General features: G+C 38.5%; 1 protein-coding gene across 8 annotated transcripts in view; it reads right to left on the reverse strand.

Annotated features, from left to right (window-relative positions):
* The window catches only part of LOC104950734 (rho guanine nucleotide exchange factor 9), a 57,430-nt gene that overhangs the window by 5,194 nt on the left and 41,306 nt on the right, over positions 1–10,930 (reverse strand). For all 8 annotated transcript variants that reach the window (XM_010777290.1, XM_010777289.1, XM_010777288.1 and 5 more), the window contains 4 exons: positions 4,976–5,155; positions 3,938–4,170; positions 2,703–2,832; positions 1,514–1,645 (listed from right to left, as the gene is read on the reverse strand). In XM_010777290.1, coding sequence (XP_010775592.1) covers positions 1,514–1,645; positions 2,703–2,832; positions 3,938–4,170; positions 4,976–5,155 — 675 coding nt within the window. The remainder of the gene's footprint in view (positions 1–1,513; positions 1,646–2,702; positions 2,833–3,937; positions 4,171–4,975; positions 5,156–10,930) is intronic.

Genomic DNA, 10,930 nt, shown 5'->3' on the forward strand with positions numbered 1-10,930 from the left:
AACGGTAACGTTAACGTTAACGTTAACGTTAACGTTAACGTTAAGTTAAGTTAGTTACGTACGTAACGTTAACGTTAACGTTAACGTTAACGTACGTACGTACTACTATAACTAACGTAAGTAACGTACATACACACACACACACACACACACACACACACACACACACACACACACACACACACACACACACACACACACACACACACAAATTGTGCATAACAATACAATAAATACATTTCAAATAACATTTGACAGTTATTTTATAACATTTGACTACAACCAATAACTATTTTATTTCCTCGATTAAGCACTTACTAAGTGTCCAAGGTCATATCCAAACTTTTTGTATTTTTCAGAGCAGTTACTTTATAGTAGAGAACCGTCCACACTCGGATAGACAATATAATATGCCATAAACTAGTAATAAGCGCCCAAGTGTGTAAGATACATTAAAAGTTCAGAAATGCCCCAGTCAATGACTAAAATTATCTGTTTTATCTTCAAGTTTATCCGATAAAATAAACTAGATATTTATTTTTTACTTATATTCCAACTGGTACACGGAAGTAGTACCCAACTATTCCTTTCATCCTTGATTACTATTAAAATCATTTTGGGATATTTTGTTCTTTTTGGTCCAAAAAGAAATAGTGAAAAATGCTAAATTCAATCACCTTTTTAAGTTAACATCTCAGAATGTTATCAAACCAAAGTTGATATCTTTTGACTGATATTCATATTATTACTAAACAAGACAAAGAAATGCAGATCCTCACATTACTGTTGAATAATCGAGCTTTACCGCAGCGCATCATTCCATAAATAACCTGAATCTCTCCAGGAGCCGCATCAAAAACATCACGTTAAATATTGCCTGAGGACCAAATACCATCCAGTCACACTTCAAGGGTCGAGGAAGGTAAGGAAAAAACAAACACAGGCGTCTTTTAATAAGCATGCAGAGAGAAATCTGCATCCGTCTGCTGATAAGGAAGAGATGGGCGGAAAAGATGGAAGGCTACATGCAACGTGTTCCAAACTCCCTCGATGTTCGACAGTGATAGAGTACGGGGGAACAAATACGTTTGTGTGTCTTTGAAATGATTGCTCCTCTGTGACGCACTTTTCAAGCCTCCCTTAGTGTGTTTGTGCAGCGGTGTTGGTCTGCGTTTGTGTCTCCGTGTGCACTTTTGTTGGGTGTAGCCGAGCGTAAACATCAGTGTGACAGGAGAGCAGCCTCGGTGCATTAGAGCCCAAACTAACACAGCTCCATTTTGTAAAAGGTGCGGAGGATTTTGAACGCATTTCACTAAGGGCTGGTGCGTCTCATAGCGCATTGGAGTCGCAGCTGCAGAGTAAGTTCAGAAAAGTCTTTAAGCGTCTGCGTCAACAGCAAAGTGATATATCGACTTGTAAGAAGATAAGATGAGGCTGCGTTTGAGCTCGTCAGCTTGTTTTTAATCCATCAAGGTCTTTATAAAAAGGAAGCAAAAGAACAAAGCGAGCGTACCTTCTTACAGAGGACCAGCTGGTGATCAAAGAGGAAGAAGACTCGCTGCTGGCTGCGCCCGTACGGCTGATAGATCCATGACAGCTCCCCGGTGTAGATCAGCTCCGAGCTCCTGTCCAAGATATCGTCGCCCTAGACACAAACACAATGTGTAAATGAAGGAGATACTATTCTTATAGTGAATTATCTAACCAATGTTGAACATAAGAGTAAAGACAGGTTCATATGATGGAGTACTAGTGTCCTTTAAGGTACACATAAATACAATTGGGCTACATTTGAAGGGCAAATATATTTTTTCTATTACATCAAATTACAAAGAACAACTTGGTAATGGATTACAATAAGAGTGCGGCATTTGCGAGAAAAGAAACTCACACATTAACATAAACAAAACTCTCATTTTCAGGGATTATTAAATCATACATTTAGCAAGAATCTTATTTTGAAGTTCCTGAGATTAAAGTAATTATCATGTTGTAAAAAAACTGCAAAATAAACAAGGTAAGTAACTCATTAAGTATCTACTTCTCAGCGTATGAACACAGTTTAGTGAGTGCCTTCTGTGGCATTTTCTAGCCTGAGACGTCATAGTTATATCATCAAGTATAAGTTAGACCTATTTGTCTCTGAGGGGCCATTTGGACTGCTGCAGTGGCAGTAAAACCACAACAACAGACACGGAAAAAAAAGTCACAGATAAGAACAACAGATGAAAACACACAGGACAACAATTATAATATTAAGGAAAGAAAGAAAGAACGATTCATAAGATAGAAAGGAAGAAGGAAAGAAAGGAAGAAGGAAAGAAGGAAAGACAAATAAATCATCTTAGGCTTGAAAACGTTTTAGTGGAAGTCTAACAAAATCAACAAAAATATATTACATTTAAAAAAAATGTCTGATAGTGAAAGTCCTTTTAAAGGAGAGTAACAAGGATTGACTTTGTGAATCTTAAAGGCATATCAATTAGATTAATCATTAAACCCGTTCCCCCTCAGTAACCTTGAGATTGTGACCACATTTAGTGAGAGATATTGGGCTTCTATGTCAACTTTTCTTTCAATGCCGGGGCAATATCAGTAACCAAACAGAAGGACCAAACAGGCCAGAGCAGTGCTTGCCAATGAACAACATGAGTGGGCATTGGATGCTTTGGAAGGACTCCACAGAGAACACACAAACAAACCTCCCAGTCCAGAACGGAGGCTTGCCACTGGGCGATCTTGTCGATGTTCTCCAGTCTCCTCTTCCTCTCGTTGATCTGCTGAGTGACGTTCCGCATCACTGCCAGCGCCGCTGCCACGTATCGATAATCACTGCGGACACAGTGTACACATAATTACTCCTGGGGTGCTAGAGGGGGAAAGTTATAGCTCTTGGAGTTTGGCCATCCTTTAAAGAAACCCATGTCATGTTGCAGCAGTGAGTGATACAGGGTAGCCTATTAAAGGACTTATAAAGTCAAGTAAGAGCAATAAGTCAGCTGGAGCACGGTCCAACACCACACTGCTGTCTCGTTCTAATCAGCCACTTTCTCCGTCCACTGTTAACTGAGCCGGATCTATCCCTCTGGCTTAGATGTGAAACGGATCCAATCCTCACTTTGGAAGATAATGTGTGTGTGACGGTGTTGTGTGTGTGCGTGACAGAGAGCAGGCCTATATCTGGCAGATTGTCTCCAGCTCCTAACAGTGGAACGCTGGGATCTGGCAGGCGGCGCTGGCACCTGTCCCTCTCTGGCTGAGAAAGGAGTCGCGAATGACCCGGAGCTGGCTGAGATGCTGAATCACTCACGCCATGTCTTGGTTGCTCCGCACGCATGAGTTTGCACATCTGGATGCCCGCGTCTTCTGCAAATGTTTGTGCACTGTGCTTGTGTGCTGCGTAGTGAGTGGGGAGTGTTGATGCATGTGCCAGCTAAAGCCCAAATTCATATTTAATCTGCAGTCTATTTATATCCGGAGTTCTACACAATAGCCATGGAGTGAAATAAGAATGAGTTGATGTTCAGTATTGTAGTAAAGGTTTACGATGAAACTGAGTTTACCTGATTATATTTCAATCAAAAGCAATTACAGAAAGCTGGTCAAATAAACCCAAAACCTGCAACAGCTGCATTGCTACTGGTGTTTGTTTCGTCAGTGAACTAATCCTTAAAGAGGCCCTATTATGCATGTAGGGGGTGTCCCTTTCCGGTAGTGAGTTCAAAAGGTTTTTGTGTATGTGAATGGTCTGAAAAGGCAAACATCTCAAAGTTCACACTAGAGGGGGTTTCTCTCCCATACACTTCTTGGACTCCTTTATAGTGACATCACTAAGTAAAACTCGCTCTCCAACACATTGTACGTTATAGGCAAAATCAAAAACAAAAAGCAACACGCTCTGCTGATGAAATGTGAGCATGGACAGAGAGTTCTGTACCTGTGCTCCAGCGCAGTGTATTTGAGAAGCTCAGCCAGCTGGAGTGGATATTTGCAGATTTTCTGGACAGGGGTGAGCAAAAAGCCGTCGATGGCAATGTCGATCATCTGCTGGAGGAGGCGACAGGCCTCGAAGAAGTGCTGGTACCTCCCATCCCTCATCAGTTTGCTCAGCTCCATACAGGCGTCCAAGTGGTTGTTACAGTATTCAGAATAGATCCAGAAACCATCTTGCTGTAGAGAATAAAGGGGCGAGAGACACATGATGAGAGATATGTACTGAATTCTCTTCTTCAGTGTCAACAAGAAGCTCTGGTTGCTTGGATGTTTTTTTATTATAGCAGTTTTCTTAAGATCATGACCTAATTATCTCATTATCTTGAAATAAACAGTTTGCTGTTGACTTAATTATCAGCACAGCTGCTATCTCAAGATAATGGGATAATTAAGTTCTGATGGTGTGATAACAGGCCAAACTAAATTATTATCAATTTAAGCTTCTCTAAGCTGGACAGTGTGCGTGAGGTAAACATATTTTCATCAAAGAAGTAAAGACTTATACGCCTAATATAATAAATAAACATTTGTACACTGCCAGGTGTCTCATAACAATAACAATAAAAGGAGTTAGGTGGTGTGGTAAAGATTCAGACAACAACTCCCATGACTACTATAGTATAGCAGTCATGGGAGTTGTTGTCTGAATTACAATTGCCTTCCACTTGGATTCTAACTATACGTCTCCTCTCAAAAATGAGTTTTTATAGTTAAAACATAGTTAAAAACAACCATGATCAAAAAAGTTAAAATGTTGATTAAACGTCAATTTCTGATGCTTCTGCAACGCAGTGGCAAAAGAGATAAAATGCTATTAAAAGGTAGCAAATTAATTGATTACAATTATGGATATTGATTCTATAGAAACATTTGGAATAAGGTCAAATAAACAACCTCAAAAAAGTACAACAGTCGTTTTTAGACATTTCAATATGGAAAAGTTACACATCGTACTTTTCCCTCAAACACTAATTGAACTCACGTGTTCTAAAAAGCACGGCCCGATTTCAGAAAGGTGGGGGTCGTCTGTGTTGTACTGTTTCTCCAGGTCTCTAACAAAGCCCATTTGGAACCTGTAGATGTCCTCGATGTTCCCGAAGATGACCTTCAGCTGGTCGTCATTGAACATGTCCACACGCTTCCTGCACTGGCGCAAATAGCCCTGAAACAATATGGGTTAAAGCTCTATGAAGTTCACAACAAAGATACAGTTTAACTGCCAGTAAAGTAAAATGTAGGCCATAGCTTTATATATCTCATCAGTATGTTTGTTAATTCTTTGGAATAAACACGTGAAGTCATTCCTTAAACATTATTCATCCGAGTCGAAATGAACTTTGACTCTGAAGCTTCCGTAGAGTCAGAAAAAATCTTGAGTAGGTCGAACTGTGGCCTCAATTTCAGTCGGTCCAATTCTTGTGGTTAATGAAATGCCCTGAAGCTTCGGCACTTTGGGAAAAGATTTACTGTAAGAGGTAGCTTTGTGCTATTTTACACTCCATCACCCAGTACCCTCTGTTTCTGAAAAACACATGCAAAGCATTTTGTGTTCTGCTTATACAATAGTAACTGTCAATAATGGAAAGTTCTGTTTTAAAACGGTGCGTCTGCTATTTGAGAAAAGTAATATATGTCTTTCCAAAACAATCAATGTGTATGTATCATGCCCGAGAGAGTGCGCGGGATGTTGATGCAAATTTTCGTAGTGGCCAAACGGTGTTACCACAACTTCAGTGTCAGTCCGTGATACTGCTGCTATTGTTGAAATGCTGTATATTTGATTGGGTGGGTTTGGGGAATTTTTGAACGGCCTGTTCTAAATCCATGTAAAGCACGTTGTGACATGCCTGTGCCTGTTTATTCCCTCAGGCAAGAAGTGCAGAGGTGAAATTTACGCTTTACTGCAACTATTTTTAAATATTACGCTTCACTCGAAATACAGACAAAGGGCATATAGAGGATTATGGAAAGATGATTAGATAAGCACAAAACATTTGCACTAGAAATTCCTTCCCACCCAAAGTCATGATGCAGGTGTTTAGTTTCGTTCTACAATACGACCTTTATGTAACAGATGCTGTGCTGGTGGCAACATTTTAGAAATAACTGCTTCACATGCAAAAGAGAAGTATGCAGTCTTACTTTAACAAACTTTTTGTGAATTTAATCAGCAGGAAGGCCTGATGGCATTGGGCTACTGTCCTTAACAATAGGGATGCTCCGATCGATCGGTCACCGATCGAGATTGGCCGATACTCACTCTCTACCGATCGATCGGTGCTCTCTAAACATGCCGATTGCGGGAGCCGATCGCATGACGTAAAATACATGACACTTTTCTCTGTGCGTGGCAAAACAAGCTCGCCAAAATGGCTTCACCGGTCTGGCATTATTTGAAGGTGTCCGAAAAAGACAGTAAAAATAGCGGTATGCAACGTGTGTAAAGCAGAAATCCTGCAGCTCCACCCGCCGGACCGGTGAGCGGAGCAAAACACACAAGAGTTAGACCTAACACACTTACCTGTTTGATCTACCTCTGGAACAAGCTAAACTAGTTATAAATATATTTATTCTTCACTGTCGGGTCACTCATTACTAGATCAGTGAGCTGCATGAGATACTGACAGGCTGTCAGGAGAGGGAGAGAGGGCGAGAGAGGGGGAGAGAGAGAGAGGGAGAGAGGAAAAGAGAGCGCTTCCGCTCATTTCTCCCGTTGTTATTGGTGGTGGTGGTTCGGGTGCTTTAGTTTTTGGTTGGTTATTGGTTTGATCCCCGAGTAAAATGGACCTGCGAATTGGGGGGTGGGGTTGTGTAGTAGGGTCGTTGGTTTGATTACATTAATTAAGTTACTACATGTAATTTAATGTTAAATGTTGAATGAAAGCTTCATNGGGTCTAGACCCCGGGGGGTTTCATCGGATCGGTTCTCCCCTCCCGAATGATACTTCCTAATCGCCAAAACTCCATTACATTCATTTGTGTATCTCTGCAATAAATATGTATTCTTACATCAAAACCTTCTCTCCTGTTTGAACATAAGTGATACATTTAAACAAACTACTAATAGTAGATTAACTACTTTCTTCAAAAGTTTACAGTAATTCTGGAAAATAAAATGGGAAAAATAAACGGGGTGCTCTCTTTTCCTCCCCCTCTCCTCACAGCCCGTCAGTATCAGTCTCTCTCTCTCTCGTACGGGTATACTTCACACTTTATGTTCATATCGATCAGATCTAGCTAATGATATGACTGCCTGCTTATCAAAGGACACCTAAACAATAAGCGTTGCTTGGCAACGGGGTGTGGCCGCAAAGTATAGCGCAGCATTATTTATTCATTGTTTAAGCGCTTTGAGCACTATATAAATGTAATGTATTATTATTATTATTATGTATATGTTTAGATGAGCGGTTATAGGTATAAATCCTAATTGTTTTTTTTCTCTTCAAATAAATAAATATACCAATTTTAGGAAAAGTAACGAAGTTTGAGCAGTGTGGGTTTTATATTAACAGTTACACATATTTCAAAAGGCGAAGTGTAATAACTGCAGTTTGCCTCATGATCCTCAGTGAAGCACAGCCCATGTTTCTCACTACATTGTAAATACAACTTATTAAAAATATGCAACTAATGTCGTCTTAGTGTTATTGCATGATGTTAAAATGTGTTCGCCATGAATTTAGTGATGGATTGTAAACATTTGAAATGTAGCTTTAAGTGTTTCTCAGTTACAAGGTTGTTGTTTTAATAAATCAGACACTGATGGTGCAGCGCTGTACTGTACCTCTTTATATAGGCTTTTTTCCCTAACAAATTGTTTTTGCGCTGATCAGGGGGTACTTGGCTGGATTTCTTTTTCAAAGGGGGTACATGATTGAAAAAAGTTTGAGAGTTTAGAGAGTTTAAATAACTTAATTATAAAGCAAAAATGTAACAATTCTTACGCTTCATCTGCAGCCTGTCCATATTTAAAGGTAACAGGGTGATGCATAGACCAGCCACTCTTCATGGACACACAGCTGGGTCCAGGAGCATCTTCAGGTCCAGGTTCAGGTTCAGGAGCATCTTCAGGTTCAGGTCCAGGTCCAGGAGCTTCTTCAGGTTCAGGTCTCTGCTGCTGCATCCTTATAACAGATTAAGATGAGTCAGCATAATGACTCTTAAACCTTGACATAAATGTGTTTGTTCATCAATCAGTGTTTTTTTACTATATACAAATGTTGATTAAAAAAAAAAAAATCGCTCACATTCTATAATAATGTAATTGATTTAAAATATTTTCATTTTAAAATCAATATTAATAATGTAAAATGATTACATGTTTATATTTTATTTGCATATCTTATTTTAAATATATATTAATGCAATTGATTTTTTAAATGAAAAATGTTTAGCATTTATTATAAAAAATAAAGTGAATGATTAAAAAAACATTTTAGTAAATATTAAATTGTATATTATGGTGGCGATTTAGAAAAACATATTTTATTGAATTAAAACCGATTTGTTCCTTTTTTTAAATGCTTTTGTTGATTTCATACTGATTCATTAATGATTTTTCTCCATGATGTAAACATAATTTATTGACGTATTGAAAACCTTTCTATTGATTGAAAAAAATGTTCTTGTTTATTTCAAAGGTTTTCATCGAATCTATAAAGACTGCTTTATTGATGAGTTGTATGTTTGAAATATGAAGAATACTTTTTGTCCTCACACTAACAGACACCCTTGAGACTGTCTCATCTCATTCATGTAGTATTGATTTTAGTTAGCATGTTGTTAGCATGCTGTTAGAGTCTAACTGTCTCGTTAATAACATCTTAAACTGTTAGCATGTTAGCATGCTGTTAGAGCAGCTGTTGGAGTCTAACTGTCTCGTTAATAACATCTTAAACTGTTAGCATGTTAGCATGCTGTTAGAGCAGCTGTTGGAGTCTAACTGTCTCGTTAATAACATCTTAAACTGTTAGCATGCTGTTAGAGCAGCTGTTGGTGCCTAACTGTCTCGTTAATAACATCTTAAACTGTTAGCATGTTAGCATGTTGTTAGCATGATGTTAGAGCAGCTGCCGCTGTTATCATCAATAATATAAATAACTGTTAGCAATAAACAGTCTGAGGTGAGAGCAGAGATCAGCTGAGAGTCATTTCACTCTGAAAGCTGTCACTTACCAAGAGTTTAACGAGGAGGAAAACTTCTGCGTCACAACGGGAACAAAGCATGGAACAAAGTGAAGTAACTTTTCTGACACTGGAACTCCCACAGAGAACAGGGACGAGAGAAGTTGATGTGAATCATTGGCTGTACATCAGCTCTATCATGTGGTAGCTCATGATATCACATCATAAAAGTTTTTTCATTAAAAAAAAATGCTTTTTATTAAATAAAAATATTATTTATCCAAAACTCATCTCATTTATCCATCAAATAATTAATTTCTGCCTATTTAAATAATATTTGTACTGATTTAAAAATGATCTTTTTGATTTAGGACAATTATGTTGTTAGCTGTTCCTCCCTGTGGCAGCACATAGTATCACATCAAAAACTACTGGGGAAAAAACTAGATTTTTCTGATTTAAAAATGCTTTTTATTGATTTGGAAATATGATATATCTAAAACTCATCCTATTAATCTATCAAATAATAAATGTCTTTCTATTTAAAATGTTTTTTTTACTGATTTAAAAAGGATTTTATTGATTTAGGAAAATCACTTTTTTCATAGGGCGGCTGTGGCTCAGTGGTAAGTGTGCTTGACTTCGAATCAGGTGGTAGCAAATTCGAGTTCCACTGCAGGCAGCATGTCGCTGTGTCCCTGGGCAAGACAATCCATCCCAAATTTCTCCTGTGGGGATTGTCCACAGTATTGAGTATTCATATTCAATCTTTTTTTCAGACTCAAGGTCCATATCACATACAAAAAACACAACATCAATAAATAAGATAAAAAGCTAAACACAAAACAGATAAAAACAAACAGATAAAAAACATAAAATCAGACCAATCACAGCCAGCCACACATGCTCACTGTCAGTATAGGCTATTGCGCCAATGTCTCCAAATCATGGAAGAGAACCGAGTAGAACTCTTCACAGGGTTAATTAAAATCGAGATGACATGATTGTCCGAGTCTTCTAGGCGACACATGAATTTGTACATTAACTTTCTTAAGAGGGCTTGACAAGTAGGTACCCCCAAGTTAACAAACAGCTGGCTGGCACTGTGCCATCTTGGTACCCTCAGCAGCAACCGTAAAGCATCATTGTATGCAACTTTTAGTTTGTGTATGCTTCTAGCCTTGTAGTTACTCCACAGGTGAGCCTGTAGTTACTCCACAGGTGAGCCGTGTACATGAAAGCTTTCAAAAGTGATACCTTGACATCTACAGAGCACTTGTGAAATTTCCGCATTAATATGTTTGCCTGGGCATACAGTTTGCAGCGTTGTCTATGGATGTCTTTGTCATCTGTGAGATCATCAGAAATATAATGTCCAAGGTACTTCATCTCACTGCACACAAGTAGAATGTTGCTACTAAGAATGAAATTAGGAAATACAGCCTTTTTATCCTCTTTACTTCGCACAATCATGACGCTACTCTTCTTGGCGTTATACTTAATATTAAAATCAATGCCATACTGGGAACAAGTCCTCAGAAGCTGTTGTAAGCCAGCATTAATATTAAGTATAACGCCAAGAAGAGTAGCGTCATGATTGTGCGAAGTNATTCAATATAATTGTTATTATATTCTCTCTTTTATTTATACTTGTCTATAAAATCTAATCCTCATTTGCATTTCATTTCATTATATTCTCCTTTGTATGCAGTATAAACACTGACCGTAGTCTTGATGTGATACCATGTGCTGCCACAGGATGGCGCCAGTGTACAGCTAATAACATTATTACATGTCACTTGTTAGACGC

The sequence above is a fragment of the Notothenia coriiceps genome, unplaced genomic scaffold (genome assembly GCF_000735185.1).
Source record: "Notothenia coriiceps isolate Sejong01 unplaced genomic scaffold, NC01 NC01_scaffold00017981, whole genome shotgun sequence".
NCBI classification, from domain to species: domain Eukaryota; kingdom Metazoa; phylum Chordata; class Actinopteri; order Perciformes; family Nototheniidae; genus Notothenia; species Notothenia coriiceps.